The sequence below is a fragment of the Erinaceus europaeus genome, chromosome 21, assembly GCF_950295315.1.
Source record: "Erinaceus europaeus chromosome 21, mEriEur2.1, whole genome shotgun sequence".
Taxonomy (NCBI): Eukaryota; Metazoa; Chordata; class Mammalia; order Eulipotyphla; family Erinaceidae; genus Erinaceus; species Erinaceus europaeus.
This window is the reverse complement of record NC_080182.1, coordinates 35,028,780-35,046,622: the sequence shown is the minus strand read 5'-3', so window position 1 is coordinate 35,046,622 and position 17,843 is coordinate 35,028,780. Positions and strand designations below refer to the sequence as shown.

At 37.6% G+C, this 17,843-nt stretch overlaps 1 protein-coding gene across 6 annotated transcripts in view; it reads left to right on the top strand.

The window, feature by feature from the left end:
- Positions 1-17,843, top strand: part of ATP2C1 (ATPase secretory pathway Ca2+ transporting 1) — a 129,766-nt gene that overhangs the window by 80,097 nt on the left and 31,826 nt on the right. For all 6 annotated transcript variants that reach the window (XM_016191158.2, XM_060180820.1, XM_060180818.1 and 3 more), the window contains 6 exons: positions 1,548-1,703; positions 2,493-2,561; positions 3,531-3,606; positions 7,747-7,813; positions 16,438-16,562; positions 17,458-17,555. In XM_016191158.2, coding sequence (XP_016046644.1) covers positions 1,548-1,703; positions 2,493-2,561; positions 3,531-3,606; positions 7,747-7,813; positions 16,438-16,562; positions 17,458-17,555 — 591 coding nt within the window. The remainder of the gene's footprint in view (positions 1-1,547; positions 1,704-2,492; positions 2,562-3,530; positions 3,607-7,746; positions 7,814-16,437; positions 16,563-17,457; positions 17,556-17,843) is intronic.

The following is a 17,843-nucleotide window of genomic DNA, read 5'->3' as shown; positions in this document are numbered from 1 at the left end:
GAAAATTGAGCCACAAGTGATGAAATGTTTTCTTTAGAGCCTTGTAACCCTTTATTCGTAGTTTTTGTTGCGGTTGGTATTAATGTGTCAAACATATCTTGAGAACTTTAGGTCTTAGGAAATATTTTATCTTGCGAGATGAACTTTCATTAGATAAAGATTTAATCTCAGTCTCTCCTTTTCCTTAATTGTGTTTAAAATTTTTGTTTCTTTTTTAAAAATTATTTATTGAGAAAGAAGACATTAACAAAACCGTAGGATAAGAGGGGTACAGCTCCACACAGTTCCCACCAGCCGATCTCCATATCCCGTCCCCTCCCCTGATAGCTTTCCCATTCTCTATCTCTCTGGCAGTTTGGATCCAGGGTCATTGTGCGTTGCCGAAGGTGGGAGGTCTGCCTTCTGTACTTGCTTCCCCGCTGAACATGGGCATTGACTGGTCGACCCACACTCCCAGTCTGCCTCTCTCTTTCCCTAGTAGGGTGAGTCTCTGGGGTAGCGGAGCTCCAGGACACATTGGTGGGGTCGTCAGTCCTCGGAAGTCTGTTCGGCATCATGCTGGTATCCGGAACCTGGTGGCTGAAAAGAGAGTTAACATACACAGCCAAACAAATTGTTGAACAATCATGGACCTAAGGGCTGGAATAGTGCAGATGAAGTGTTGGGGGGACACTCCCTGCAGACTCTTGTGTACTTCTGCTTTCAGGTATATTTTTCCCTGGTTTATGGGCACGTGTGAACATATCCTCTATCTCAGGGGACCGGGTCTATATCTAGGTTTGGGGACTTTATTGGGGAGTGGACCACCTGGGATGGAATTAGAGAATACTGTGAAAGGAAAGGTCTCACCCGAGTGATGAAGCTGAAGGGTTGTTGTTCCACACCTGAAGTCTCTGGACACAATCTGAAGTGAAGCATGCTGGGGTGGCACTCGTTGCATTGATTAGGCTGTGATCGGTGGATGCAATATTATTTGGTATAAATTAAGAGAAGCATGCAGGAAAGTGAGCCCTAACCTGAGGTTCCAGGACTGTGGGAAATATAGGCTCTATAGTGGAAATGTGAGGTTCCTGCTGTCTTAAGGTTCAAGAAGACAAAGGATAGTTATTGTTATCATCCTATTATTTGGTAATGGGGTTAACTTTGAAAAGTCCCTTTGTTAGGGTTTGCTGATAATACCCAGCATCTTGTATATAGCTGTGCTACCGGTTGCTTCTGTTTGATCATATGTTTCGAACTTTTTAAAACACAGACTGAATCTTTTGAATACATATGCTGAGTCTTTGATATGTGTTTTAAATTTTAAGTTGTTCTTTCCATATGTATTCTACTTTACACATCAGATGTCGTTGCCCTACTTTTTAAAATATGGTGAGACTTAACTCTGGTTCTTGTCTTAATTATTACTGACTGTGATAAGATATTTGGGAAATTAATAGAAAGGGGCTGTTTGAGGAAGATGTGATTGTTACAAAAGGTGTGGGTATTGAATACAACACAGAACATCTTTAAACTTGGACTTAATGGAATGCTTTATGTTCCCCAAGGCTGTGGATCTATCCATTGATGAGTCCAGTTTGACAGGAGAGACAACGCCTTGCTCTAAGGTGACAGCTCCTCAGCCCACTGCCACCAATGGAGCTCTTGCATCAAGAAGCAACATTGCCTTCATGGGGACACTGGTCAGATGTGGCAAAGCAAAGGTAAACGTTCTTCTTGTTTTGTAGAAAGCTCCTGTCTTTGTATTCAGCTAGTTTCTTAGGCTTTTGTTTTGGATAGTTCCATGTGTACTTTTTCCAAATATATGTAATGAAAAAGCACTAGAGTTGAACCTCTGTGTTGGCAGTGATTTGTGAGACTGAAAAGTTGTGTTCCATATGCTGGATAATAAATGTCTCTTGAAGGCAGCCATCCACAGTGACACTTATTTATTTATTTATTTACTAAATAGCTGGGGCACTGCTTAGCTTGGACTTTTGGTGGTGCTGCAATCAAATCTGAGACCCCTTCCATGCAAATTACATGCCCTACCACTGAGTACTCTTTCAGGCTCTAGTATTATTTATTGTCTGTCTGTTTGCTTTAAAACTAGAAACAGTGGATCATGTATGTCATCATTACTGGAAAGTGACACTTTAATGTTGTTGACTAGTTTGTAATATTCTTGCTATATACTATTTACTGCCTGGTTCCAGATACTGCTTCCTGGTTGCTAACAGTCTAAATTTCAATTTCAGAAATAATCCTATAAACAAAAATTGACCTTAGAATTGAGCTAATGATAAATTTAATGAAATGTTTGTTTTTAATTTTTTAATCAGAAGGTATAAGTGGTCGCACCAAATATGTAGCAGTATCAAAAGCTGAATTTACTAAGCCTAAGTCACAGCTTCAGTGTGGGCACAACCTTCAAAAGAGATGATGCTTTTTATGCTTGATTCAGACAGGTGATTCTGTCTGAATGTAAGTGTTTTCCTGTTTTTTCCCTTTAGGGTATTGTCATTGGAACTGGAGAAAATTCTGAATTTGGCGAAGTTTTTAAAATGATGCAAGCAGAAGAAGTGAGTACTTAGTTTATGACTTAGTATTACTTTCATGCCTGAGACTTTCCATTGTAAGCAGTAGAAAAAAATAATACTGTATTATTTGATGTACAACTGAATATTTTTATTCTAAATATTACTCTAATGTCTGTGCTTACAGATATAAGTGGTAAGTCTAATTGGAGAGGCTAGAATTACCATTTTGAATATTCTAAAGCATTTAGATTTTTTTGTTTATAGAAAAAGGCTAATGCTTATTTGTCAGCTTTTTAAAATACAGCTTTCCTTCTAATGATAGAATTCACTTTCCTTCTAATTATTTTCTAATTTGTGTATTTGTGATAGTATATTTAAAATATCTTAGTATCATTTTAATATATTACACATCTTCTACCCAACTTTCTAACTTTACATAATTCAAAGGAAGGGGAATACGAAGGAAAATAACCTAGAAGAAGTTAAGGATATTAAAGGGTCTCTTATTTAGAATACTTTCTTAAAATAAAAAATTAAATTTGTAGATGTCATATCCTGCCCAAATCTGGGGTTTCTAGGTAACTTTCCAAGACTCAGATATGTATGGAGTCATTGAAGAAGCTTAGTAGTGAAAGAGTAGAGAAAGGAGTTAGCAGATCAGAGAGCTAACTGGCTAAAAAAAGTCACAGATATTTGCATGACTATGAAGGAGATGCTGATAGAGCCTTTTTTCTTCTTCTTCTTCTTAAAGAGATATGTATGAAGCATAGTGCTTTTCTAGTTAACAGGCATTTTTTAAATTTAGAGCTTTATCTTTCTTGCTTTCAGCCTGGGCAGTTTTTACAGCCTAAGCTTCAGTTTCCCCAGTGAAAAGGCTGGTATTTACCTGAAGAAAGAATTGTGTATATCAGGCACTACATGGGCATATTGACATATAGCAGAGTCCACAGCACCTAGAATAGCTTACTAAGTTACTAAGTGTAGTGACACTCTTGTTCAATTTAAATCAAGGCACCGAAAACTCCTCTGCAGAAGAGTATGGACCTCTTAGGCAAACAACTCTCCTTTTACTCCTTTGGTATAATAGGTAAGAGAAGAGTGAGTATGTATGTCTCATATATTTGCTCAGGTTTTCATTTTAGAGTGCAAGGGGGAATTTTTGTACATAAACTCACTTTTTTTTTTTCTTCTTAACTTGCCTCTACTGCTTTTTAAATGATAAAGCATCCATGTTGGTCTTTTCTATGGAGATAAAATAAAGCTTTGTAACTTCTATAATTAGAGAATACTTCCTTCTAATCTTTAGAAAATGTGCATATACTGTCCTGTGGGTAGTTTCCTTTTGTTTCATTTGTCCTATCATAAACATCTTGTCACTAGGTAGATGCTGACTTCAATCTCAAGGTTGTGTGTATTCTACTGTGTGTGTATGAGGACTTTTATAGACACTTTTTTTTTTCTATAGTCATGTGAGGATGTTGCTAAATCTTGAATATAGGTATCTGAGTGTAAATACTTATTTCTTTAGGATACACTCTTAAAACTAAAATTGTTGGGTCAAAGTAGCCATGTAATTAAAAAAAAAAATTGTTATGCTTTTAAAGACAGTTTCCTGTTGCCAGATATCCTTATATTTGGCCAGCAAGGTCAAAATGTTTGCTTTCCAGCATCCTTGCCAGCAAACATTGGATATTGTCACTAACTTAACAAGTAAATAAAAGGTTTCTGATTGTTTTTCACAGTTCTTTACTAGAGAAACAGACTTTATCATATGTGTTAGTCACTTGTCCCTACTTGCAGGGGAGAAGCTTCACAAATGGTGAAGCAGAGCTACAGGTGTCTTTTGCTCTCTTCCCCTCTCCCTATCAGAAAAAGAAAAAAAAAATGAATGGGGGGAAAAAAGCCACTGGGAACAGTGAGTGGGTCATAGCACAGACACTGGGCCCTTGTGAAAATCCCGATGGCAATACATAATAATAATAATAATAATAATAATAATAATAATAATAATAATAATAATAATAATAGTAGCATTACAGGAAAACTTCAAAATGGAGAAAAATCTCTAAAATTGTCACAAATGTCTGACGTATGATAAAGATTTCCTTTCAAATCAGTAAATAAGTGGAATACAGAACTGATGATACTGTAAATAACGTTGGAGTAAAAAAGTAGTAATTCTGCTTCAAGGCATGTACTAAAATTAGTTCATGCGTGTTAGCATGTGTGCTCTCCTGTTACTATCTATTATTACCTTAATATTTTAGAATCAGTAACAGTTTAAAAACATTACTTCTGCTATGTAATTTCCATGAAATATTCTTTGATAAAAAGATTTAAAAATTTTGAGTATTATTTTGCCAACAGGATTATTTCTGGGGCTTGGGGCCTGTACAACTCCACCTCTCCTCACAGCCTCTTTATTTTTTCTTTTCTCTCTTTTTCTGATAGAGACAGAGAGAAGAAGAGAGGGAGAAAGACAGACACCTACAGCACTGCTCTACTGCAAGTGGGGACCCGGGCATTGAACCCAGGTCCTCATGCATGGTATCATGAGCACTAACCTTAAATATTCTGTCTGTTCATCTACCCTAATGACTACTATAAAGTAGAGAGCAGCAGTATGTTTCATAGTTCTTGTTAAGCTGGTGCGTATGTTCTCATAGCTCCCTTTATTTAATTATTGCTATTTATTTTCTAGAATTTATAGTGCACTTGATAAAGGACATTTAGCCAGTTAAAATCTCTCCAGTTCATATTTATACTGTACTATGAGACCACCTCAACTTTAGTGATGGAGTCTTAACTGCATGAGTAACTTTAAAAAAAAACAAACTGGCTTTAATATAATATATTGGACATAAAGTCATGATTTTTTTTTTCTGTGCAAAAACATGTAATGACTTTTCCATAACCCAATAATTTTTCTCGTTAGGCCAGTATATGTGAAAGGGTAAGGCTCAGGTCAAATATGGGTCAGCAGACTTTTTTGATGGAAGACTAGTAAATATTTTAAGCTTATGAAGTTATTGGAGATAGTCAGCTGTCATCATCACAAAGCAACCATAGACAATGCATGTGGGTGTGATGGTTCCAACCAATGTTACATACAGAAAAGTGCAGGAAACCCATGACTAATTTGCCAACTCCTCCTGTATTTGTTGGACATAATTTCTTTGGTCAGAATAGTGTTTGGGAGAGGATCTTAGAGGGTCACAGTCTAGGTCATCATTTCATAATTCTCCAGAGAGGAAGAAAAACCCATTTTCAGTATTCATATTTATCTAGAATACAATCTCAAATTCACTTATTTAGTTATACTCCAGTGATACTATGTTTATTTTTTCTTCATAACACTAGTGCTGGGGGCCGGGTGGTGGCACACCTGTTTGAGTACACATGTTAAAATGCACAAAGACCCAAGTTCAAACCTCTGGCCCAACCTGTAAAAGCTTCATAAATGGTGAAGCAGTGCTGCAGAAGTCTCTCTGCGTTGCTATCTTTCCCATCTTTGTCTCTATCAAATAAATAAATATTAAAGGTAAAACTTCCTTCATCCCCTTAAAGATTAATATTAAAGCAAAGAAGACAGCCAGTTAGCTAATTCATGTTATATTGAATTATTATAAAATGCCATACAGGTAGTAATTTTTTTAAAACATATTTTATTTGATAGGACAGAGAGAAATTGAGAGGGAAGGGGAGTTAGAGAGTGAGAGAGACCTGTAGCACTGCTTGCATCAAGTTTCCCCTCTGCTGGTGGAGACTAAGCATTTCAACCTAGGTCCTTGTGCATGGGTGCACCACTGCCTGGCTCCCAAAGATAGCAGTTTTTATTTTATTTTATTTTTAAATTTTTAAAAATATTTATTCCCTTTTGTTGTCCTTGTTGTATTATTGTTATTGATGTCATCATTGTTGGATAGGACAGGAGAAATGGAGAGAGATGGGGAAGAGAAAGATAGACACCTGCAGACCTCCTTCACCACCTGTGAAGAGACTCCTCTGCAGGTGGGGAGCCGGGGACTCGAACCGGGATCCTTCAGCTGGTCCTTGCGCTTTGCGCCACGTGCACTTAACCCTCTGTGCTACCGCCTGACTCCCAGATAGCAGTTTTTAAATGTTAATGCTGTTTTAGATGTTTTCAGATGCATCACTCTTTGAGACAATTCTAAGTACTTCTTTGTTTATAGAAAAATTAAATATGCCCTGTTCAAGCCCCTGGTTCCCACCTCCAAGGGGGAACACTTCACTATGGTGAAGCAGGGTTGCAGGTGTCTGTCTCTTTCCCTCTCTTTCTCCCTCTCCCTTCTCAATTTCTCTCTGTCTCTATCCAATACATAAAAAATAAACAAAAGGGAGTCGGGCGGTGGCGCAGTGGGTTAAGCGCACGTGGCTCAAAGCGCAGGGACCGGCGTAAGGATCCCGGTTCGAGCCCCCGCCTCCCCACCTGCAGGGGAGTCGCTTCACGGGCGGTGAAGCAGGTCTGCAGGTGTCTATCTTTCTCTCCCCTCTCTCTCTGTCTTCCCCTCCTCTCTCCATTTTTCTCTGTCCTATCCAACAACAAAGCAACGTCAACAATGGCAATAATAACCGCAGCAAGGCTGCAATAACTAGGGCAACAAAAAGGGGAAAAAATGGCCTCCAGGAGCGGTGGATTCATGGTGCAGGCACCGAGCCCAGCAATAACCCTGGAGAAAAATAAATAAATAAATAAATAAATAAATAAATAAATAAATAAATAAACAAAAAAAGAAAATGTAAATGTGCATAAATTTAATGGACGATGTCTGGTTAGTGAGTCACAAGAGGGAAAGTCATGGTTTATTTTTGCAAAGATGATAGTGAATAGGAGAGAAAATAGCAAATATAGGTGAAGAAAATAGGACACCTGTGTGTCTCCTGGCGCCTTCATTATCCCCCACCCCACATGTATGAACATGCTGATTTTTTTTCTTTCTTACCATTGGTAACTCTCATCCATTGTTGCTCTGCATATGGGGTGGCTCAGGCAGTAAGAGCTAAAATGGTACAGATGTTTTTGCTTGCATGCATTTACAGCATTAGCTTTAATATTTCCTGATAATGAGATTTTTATAAGATATTTTCCTTTTATTTCCAGAAACTTGTTTGGCTTTCTTCTGCTTATTATTCTATTTCTTTTATACCTAGGTGATTTTTTTTTTTTTATGTAAAAGAGAAAAAGATCTGTATCATTCTCTTTCAGGTATTATCATGTTGGTTGGATGGCTACTAGGAAAAGACATCCTGGAAATGTTTACTATTAGTGTAAGGTAAGTTGTAATGGTGTGTTCATGAACGGAATTCTCTTTCACTTCTTTTGTTTTTTGTGATAGGCCCAGTTTATGTTCCATTATGGAGGTAGGTGTGAGAACCATCTCTATCTAAATAGCTAAGACTTTATATGTTGAAATGAACTCGAGGGAAACCTACATAAATGACATTGGAGAAAACATAGGGTAAGTGTCCTGTGTCACCAGCCCAATACTGTATTTTCATTGGAAACTAGCAGCATGAAGGAGAAAGATCACAATGTAGACACTGAATAATAAACCTTTGAGAAAAGTGAAAAGATCATGTAATGAAAGAAAAATTAAACTGTGTATATATTTTTTAATGCCTTTATTGGGAGATTAAAGATCCGTGAAAGGACTGTATTCAGAGCACAGGAGGAAAATAATTTTTTACTATGTGTGCTTAATTCAGTGACGACCACCCGACTCCCATAAAGATAATGTTTTCAAATTAAGATTAACGTTGCTGAAACTAAAAATTCAGTTTAGGGGATGTCATAAGTTCAAAGAGGTCTTTTTAAAAAAATAGGATATAGCCATACACAAATTTAATACAATCCCCATCAAGATCCCATCCAATTTTTTTAGGAAAATAGAACAAAAGCTACAAATGTTTATCTGGAACCAGAAAAGACCTAGAATTGCTAAAACAATCTTGAGAAGAAAGGACAGAGCTGGAGGCATCACACTCCCAGATCTCAAATTATATTATAGGGCCATTATCATCAAAACTGCGTGTTACTGGAACATGAATAGACACACTGACCAGTAGAATAGAATTGAGAGCCCAGAAGTGAGCCCCCCAACCTATGGACATCTAATCAATGACGAAGTTGCCGAGACTATTATATGGGGGAGAGTCTTCAACAAATGGTTTTGGGAAAATTGGGTTGAAACATGCTGAAGAATAAAACTGAACCATTATATTTCACCAAACACAAAAATAAATTTCAAGTGAATCAAGGACTTGGATATTAAACAAGAAACTATCAAATACTTAGAGGAAAATATTGGCAGAACTCGTATCTCAATTTTAAAGGCATCTTCAATAATACAAATCAATTACAAAGAAGACTAAAACAAAAGTAAGCCAATGGGACTACACCAAATTAAAAAGCTTCTGCACAGCAAAAGAAACCACCACCCAAACAAAGAGACCCTTTACAAAATGGGAGATCTTTATATGCCATACATAAGACAAGAGGTTAATAACCAAAGTATACAAAGAGCTCAGTAACAAGTAAACCAATGACCCCCATCCAGAAATGGGGAGAAGTTATCAACAGAATATTCACCAAAGAAGAGATCCAAAAGGTCGAGAAACATGAAAATATGCTCCATCATTGTCAGAGAAATGCAAATAAAGAACAATGAGATACCACTTCACTTCTGTGAGATTGTCATACATCAGAAAATAATTTTCTAAAATTAAGATTATCATGGCTCAAACTAAAAATTCAGCTTAGGGGTTACCATAAATTTAAAGATGTCTTTTAAAAGATAGCATAGGATACAAAGTCCAAACAGAAAAGATGAAGGTAACAAAGTATATTATTCAGTAAATACCACTTACAGTCATTAGGACATTCAAAAAGAGAAGAAGAAATCATAAGAAATGAAACTTTTTACTCTTTGATAAATATTTGTCCCAAGCTTCATCAAGGCATGGGTCATTGTAGTTTGAATGTATTTGCCAACTTTGTGCAACTTACGAAAAAACTCAGGGGAGTCGGGCGGTAGCGCAATGGGTTAAGCGCACGTAGCATAAAGTGCAAGGACTGGTATAAGGGTCCTGGTTTGAGCCCTCTGCTCTCCACCTGTAGGGGGTTGCTTCACAAGCAGTGAGGCAGGTCTCCAGGTGTCTGTATTTCTCTCCTCCTCTCTGTCTCCCATTTCTCTCTGTTCTGTCCAACAACAATGACAACAACAACAATAATAACCACGACGATAAAACAAGGGCAACAGAAAGGAAGAAATACATATTAAAAAATTAAAAAAAGAAAAAACCCAGTTACGTCTAGAAGTGAAGGACGAAACCTATGCCAGACTTCTCATTAGCAACTGCAGTTCTCCATCGCAGGGTCATTTTAGGTTCCACTGAACATGTCAACTCACAGGATTCTCATAGGTTACTTCTGATACCTGTTTTCTGAATGCAACAGGGCTCCTTCATACTTTCTTCTGAGAGAGTTCTTGAGGCAGTTTATGCATCATCTGACCTGAGATTCAAGGATGTGCTGTGACCTTGTGAATTCAGGAGATTCTGACGGCTATCACACCTCATACTTCATAGGAGCTAGGATCTCTGGAAATGTGCTCTGCGATATGAGTTACTCTACCAGCAACTCAAAATTTTGACTTAGTGTAAAATAGTTCTCTGTTTCTATATATAGTTAGGGGAGCCTGTCATCGTAATAGTGTTACCTAGCAACATAGTAGATATATGCTGCCCATATCAGGTCACTAGGGGAACAAACAAAACTAGAGATTTAATCAAATGCAGAAAGGGCTAGATTTTTTCCCCCTTTCAGCCACAGAGTTATTGGATTAATTTAGAAGACTATGGGAAGCCATCAAAGGAACCCTCCTGCACTGTTGGTGGGAATGTCAATTGGTCCAACCTCTGTGGAGAACAGTCTGGAGAACTCTCAGAAGGCTAGAAATGGACCTGCCCTATGACTCTGTAATTCCTCTTCTGGGCATATATCCTAAGGAACCCAACACACCCATCCAAAAAGATCTGTGTACACATATGTTCTTGGCAGCACAATTTGTAATAGCCAAAACCTGGAAGCAACCCAGGTGTCCAACAACAGATGGGTGGCTGAGCAAGTTGTGGCAAATATACACAATGGAATACTACTCAGCTATAAAAAATGGTGACTTCACCGTTTTCAGCCGATCTTGCATGAACCTTGAAAAATTCATGTGACGTGAAAGATGTCAGAAACAGAAGGATGAATATGGGATGATCTCACTCTCAGGCAGAAGTTGAAAAACAAGATCAGAAAGAAAACACAAGTCGAACCTGAACTGGAATTGGTATATTGCACCAAAGTAAAAGACTCTGGGGTGGGTGGGTGAGGAGAATACAGATCCAAGAAGGATGACAGAGGACCTAGTGGGAGTTGTGTTGTTATATGGAAAACTGGGAAATGTTATGCATGTACAAACTATTGTATTTACTGTCGAATGTAAAACATTAATTCCCCAATAAAGAAATAATAAAAAAAAAAAAAGACTATGGGAATCGTCCTGAGCTGAGCAGTGCTTTCTTCTCTCTCTCTAGTAAAAAATAAATCTTAGGGCAGAAAGAGGCAATGGCCAGTGCTCTCAAGAGCGCGGCTGGAGAATGTTAAGTCTGTAGATTTATGTCTAGCCATATTATCAATTCCAGTAAATTGCAAATATATATGCTAATAATCAGAAACTGTATCTTACCTATCTTTGTAAGGATTCCAGTAAAACAAGGAGAAAGAAAGGAAGATGCTGATGGGTGGGATATGAGAGCGGGATTCACCAAGTTGTCTAAGTAAAATAAATCCTACATGATAGCTTTAGAAGGCCTAGGAAGTAAAAGTTCCAGTATTAGAACAAAATTTAACAGATTTTTAAAAAATCAAATGAGTCAAAAAGAACAGGTAGGATGAGTAAAAGTTAAAAGAAGAATGAGGTGCCTACAGTAAAACTCACCTGGATGTTGTGCCTGAATTCAAGCACCTGAATCGGGTTCTAACTGGCTTTCCTCACACCGGGCAAGCTTCATGCTTTGGTCTTTGCCTCCTCCTCTCTGTCTTCTGTGTCTCTATCTGAAGAATAAGTCACCCTGGTGTAGTAAAGCCCCTGCAGTGACCAAAGAAAGAAAAAAAGGTTGGGTAGAAGCAAGATGTGCAGTTAATACACAGGACTTGCATGTACAAGGTTCTAGGTTCAAACCCTAGCACCAACAATATGCAGAACTGATCAGTACTCTGGTCAAAAACAAAGCAAAACAAACAAAATGACAACACTCATATTAAAAGAAAAGTTGTAGTATGTTAAGTGAGGGGAAATACAATTTTAAACTCTTAAATCTGAATTTGAAAAGCTTTCATGTAAATATCAAGTAAATTGGTTACTAGCTTGAGATATGAATTGTTGACATATCTGTAGAATGCTTGGTTTTTGAGTAGTTCTGTCTGTGCGGGTTGACATATTGTGACTAGATTTCCACTCCAGTCTTTCAGAGGATAATCCTTTATTATTATTTTTTAACATTTATTTATAAGAGAGAGCACCACTTTGGCATATGTGATGCTAGAGATTGAACTTGGACTTCTCACTTGCAAGTCCAGTGCTCTACATTCCATGGTGCTAAAACAATTTTTTATTGACTAAAGCTCTTTGTAGTTTGCGATTACCGTGTACATCCTTGGACTCTTATATATTTAAAATACATGGTATGATCCTCAGTGATCTTATATTTCCTTTCTATAATAATTTGCTACTTTATTACTAAGTGTTTTGTCTTCTCAGTTATGCTAAGGAGTACAACAAATATAAAAAACATGATGGGATCATTTGAAGGTAGAAGTCACCATTAAAATGAAATCATTACATTTCTGTTCTTTATTTTTCTTAGTATCTTACCAGTATGTCACAAGATATAAGAATTCTGGAGACATAACTTTTTGAGTTTTTTTTTTTTTACATTAAAAAACATTCCCCACTATGATGGCAAAGAGAGTAATTTAAAGAAAAGATTTTCACAGATATACCAGGAAACTTTCTAGGTTCCAGTGATAAGAGTGAGACTGAATCTCACCAGTGAAATTTCAAGGCTGAATTCTTGGTTGCTAATACTCTAGATGTTCTCAAAACTCCTGAATGAATGAATAATTTTATCTCTATAGATAAAGATGGAATGGACATTCTTTTTCACTTAGTCATTCTATAATAAGAACTTTATGATACAGTGTTTTCCAGTTAGAGCCTGGGACATCTATTTTGTTAAAAGAGGGTATACAACAGCTTTTTAAAAAAAAATCTGACAATGATTTTTATCTCTCTTTTTTCTTATTTAAAGTATTTTATTTCATAGAGACAGAAATTGAAGGGTGGGGGGTGATAGAGGAAGAAAGACAGGCACTGGTAGCACTGCTTAACTGCTTGCAGAGTTTTCTCCCTGCACGTGGGCACTACAGCCTTTAACCTGCTTCCTGTGTGCTGATAGGTGTGCTTAACCCGATGTGTCACTGGCAGTCCCAGTGATTTTTATCTCTTTAATATGTCACTTTATCAACATTTACTTTATTTCTAAATGAAAAAGGCTCTTCAAGATTGGTAAGAATTGGCGGGGGTAGATAGCATAATGGTTATGCAAAGAAGGCTCCGAAGTCCCCAGGTTCAGGGGCACCACCATAAACCAGAGCTGAGCAGTGCTCTGGTTAAAATAGAAAGAGAGGGAGAAAGATGAAGGAAGGAAGGAAGGAAGGAAGGAAGGAAGGAAGGAAGGAAGGAAGGAAGGAAGGAAGGAAGGAGACTGATAAGAACTTAAAGGTGACTGAAAGAAAATTAGATGACCTAAAACAAAGTCATTGGATTCACAGTGATAATTGGTATCAGTAAGTCTTCCAGTGAAATGTTTCACAATTCTGTCACAGAGAAGCATTTTTGCAAGTGCTGAAATTTTGAAGTGAAATTACACATCTATATGAACTCACAGGGTTTTTTATTATCTGACATAAGTATAAGTTGGTTGTTCCAGGTTCATTTATGTTCATTGGTAAGCAGTTATTTGTATCTAAATATGTAGAAATAAGGATTCCAGAGGCAGATGCCATGGCTCACGTGGTTACTATGTACTAGGAACTGGGTTCAAGCCTCTGGGAAAAGCTTTGTGAGAGGGGAAGTAATGCTACGGGTGTCTTTCTCTCTGCCTATCTCCCCTTTCCCACTCAACTTTTCCCTGTCTTTACCCAATAAGATAAAAGTAAATAGTATATTTTTAAAAGTTAATAAAAAAGAAAAGATTCCATTTGAACTAAAAGACTTTAAAGAAAAAAAGAAGTATTAATATTTTCATGTATTTCTTGTTTCTTCAGTGTGTACTATTGAGAAATGGTATTGTAAATACTTTTCTTTTTTTTTTTAAATTTTTTATTTAAGAAAGGATTAGTGAACAAAAGCATAAGGTAGGAGGGGTACAACTCCACACAATTCCCAACACCCAATCCCCATAACCCACCCCCTCCCATGGTAGCTTTCCCATTCTCTATCCCTCTGGGAGCATGGACCCAGGGTCATTGTGGGTTGCAGAAGGTAGAAGGTCTGGCTTCTGTAATTGCTTCCCCGCTGAACATGGGCGTTGACTGGTCGGTCCATACCCCCAGTCTGCCTCTCTCTTTCCCTAGTAGGGTGTGACTCTGGGGAAGCTGAGCTCCAGGACACATTGGTGGGGTCTTCAATACTTTTCATTGCCTTTCAACTCTCAGAATCAGCTTATAAATGAAGTATGAAAATGTTAATTATGGTTACAAACCAGAATACTAGTGATACTGTTAACCATGCTAAAGATAAAATAGGTGATAAAAACTGGGGAATAGAAGCAATGAAGGGAGCAGTATTTGAATGAACACTAGAAAATCATGTTATCCTTGTCTGCATTGGAATCAAGAGATAATACTTGAAATGCGGTAAGAAAGAGATTTCATTTGTTGTTTTCTATTACAAGGAGAAAGTAACTTATGCCGTAAAATATGCATATAGTAAAATTTGCCAATTTAAACTGTACTGCTTGGTCTGGGGAAAAACCTCACTGGTAAAGCATGTGTCTTATTTTGTCCAAAGTCCAGGGTTTGAGCCCTCACACCATGTGGGCGAAGTTCCCCAGGTGGTGGAGCAGGGCTGTGCTGTCTCCCTCCTACCCCATCTGAAATAGTTATTTTTTGTCTTTATTATTTTAATATGTTTATTTATAAAATGGAAACACTGACAAGACCATAGGATAAGAGGGGTACAATCCCCACCACCAGAGCTCCGTATCCCTTCCCCTCCCCTGACAGCTTTCCTATTCTTTAACCCTGTGGGAGCATGGACCTGGGGTCATTATGGGAGGCAGAAGGTGTCTGGCTTCTGTAATTGCTTCCCTGCTGAACATGGGCCTTGGCAGTTTTTGGTTTATTTGGTTTATTTTAAATAATAAAAGAATTGGCTTGGGGGCTGGGTGGTGGCACACCCAGTTAAGTGCACATATCACCATGCACAAAGATGCCCTTGCTCCCCACCAGCAGGGTTAATGCTTCATGAACGGTGAAGCAGGTCTGTAGGTATCTATCTTGTCTTACCCTCTCTGCCTCCCCTCCCCTCTCAATTTCTCTCCGCCCTGTCAAATAAAAACAGAAAAAAAGGGTGGTCGGGCGGTGGCGCAGTGGGTTAAGCGCACGTGGCGCAAAGCGCAGGGACTGGCGTAAGGATCCCGGTTCGAGCCCCCGGCTCCCCACCTGCAGGGGAGTCGCTTCACGGGCAGTGAAGCAGGTCTGCAGGTGTCTATCTTTCTCTCCCCCTCTCTCTGTCTTCCCCTCCTCTCTCCATTTCTCTCTGTCCTATCCAACAACAAAGCAACAACAACAACGGCAATAATAACCGCAACGAGGCTGCAACAACTAGGGCAACAAAAAGGGGGAAAAATGGCCTCCAGGAGCGGTGGATTCATGGTGCAGGCACCGAGCCCAGCAATAACCCTGGAGGGATAAAAAAAAAAAAAAAAAAAAAAAACTGCTGCTGGGAGCAGTGGATTTGTAGTTTAGGCGCTGAGCCCTACCAGTAACCCTGGTTGCAGATAAAAATAAGCAAATAAAAGAATTGACGTGTCACCCTTGAAATCACACATGCATGGCCCTAGCACCACATTAAATAAATAAATAAATAAAATAAAAATGTGTCTGATTTAGTGGTGGTATGTATGTTTATAAGAGTCTACAATTATAGCCACTATCTAGGGTCAGAATATTTTATAATCCCTATCAAAAACTATGCCCACTAGCTGTTACTCCCCATTCCTCTCTCCAGCCCTAGCAACCATGGGATGGCTTTTCTGCCTATGGATTTCTTTATTGTATTTCATATAAATGAAATCACACAATATGCATTCTTCTGTGTCCGGCTTTTTTGACTTAGCATGTTTTCATGATTCATCCATGCTGCATCTTATATTAGTACATTCCTTTTATGACTGATTAATGCTGCATTGTGTGCACAGTTTGACTACTGTGCATAGTACTTTTGTGAACTTAATGTACAAGTTTTTGTCTGAACTCATGTTATTTTCTTCTGCTATGAGAGGAAATTAAACTACAGAAATGGAATAAAAAAGTAGCAGGTAATATTTCTGAAGCTGAAGTTATTAGTCTTAAGTATTCTAATATTAGTACCTATATTACTTAGTATGTCATCTAATAGAAATCCTGTAAATGATAATTAACTTTCCCTTCTTTTTAAAAAGCCACCTTTAGGTCTTGTCAGTATTCTGCATTTCTGTTAACTTTTTTTCAAGTAACAGGCAGTTGAAATTATTGCTAGGATTATTCCTCTGCTTTACCAGCATATATATGTATTGGTTATAGTTTGGCTGTAGCAGCAATTCCTGAAGGTCTTCCCATCGTGGTCACAGTGACTCTAGCCCTTGGTGTTATGAGGATGGTGAAGAAGAGGGCCATTGTGAAAAAATTGCCTATTGTGGAAACTCTGGGTAGGTTTGTGGTAAGAATATATTTGCATAATGATCTGTTTATTTCAACATCCCTGAAAATTTAGAAATCATGGTTAGACTTTACAGTTTTTGTCTGAGATCTTTCTTTACATAGTGGTATGCATCGCTTGTAGGAATGTTAACTATGACTTAAGCAAGCAGATACAATTAAAAACGAACTTACTCTGGGTGGGTATGTAGTTCAGTGATACAGCATGATATGTACAAGACTCCAGGTACTACGTATAAAGTACATATTTCTCACAACAGGTGACTTCCAAAGCAGTCTTCCTGTTAGGTGAATAATTCTAATGTCTAGAAAAAAATTACTTAGCAAATGAAAGTTTAAAGAAAAATTGTGGAATGTCTTTTCTCACTGTGAGAATGATAGCAGGCAGTTACAAGTCCTAAACTATCAGACTTGAGTTTGTTTTGCTGAAAAAAATAGTAACTATAAAGATAATTATCCCACTATAATAAAACTTTATGTACTATGTTAAAATTGAGATAACTTTGTTATGATTTTTTTAAATTAAGGAACCCCAAAATGTTGACTTCAATTTCTAGTTTTCATAAAACTCTTACTGAAAAAATTTTTTACAGGGATTTAGGTACCCTCAAGACCTTCTAGAAAATGTGTAACATTATAAAAATAATACCAAATAGCTTTGTAGAAATTAAATGAGGAAAAGTTTATATCAGTTTTTCATTTTAATTTTACAAACTACCTTGTGACAAAGCAAGCTTAAAGGGAGAAGTGGTTTAAGATTGTCCATGAGCTTAATCTATACAAAATTCAGAGAAGCAGGACAGACTTCCAGAGTCTTTGATTAGTTTGCAGTGTGACCTTGTGTTTCTCCCTGACTCTGGTAATATGTCATGCTTTGTTCTTTAGGCTGCTGTAATGTGATATGCTCAGATAAAACTGGAACACTGACCAAGAATGAAATGACAGTCACTCACATATTTACTTCAGATGGCCAGCATGCTGAGGTATTCTGTAGAGATTTTTTTTATTAAAACTACAATGTCCTTTTGTTAAAATACTTAATGGTTAATTCTCATCATTCCACTGTCTTACCTTCAAAAAGATTGTAAATTTGTCAGTAAAAGTTTTCCTTTTCATGTGATTCTGCCAGGTCTTGTTCCCACTCTGCTTGTACACTTCAGTTATGTATTCCAGAGACATTGAACCCCCCTTGGTATTTCTTTATTTTCAGAAATAAAGCTTCATGTATTCAGCATTCCAAATATTGAAAGATTTTAAATGTGTGTGTATTA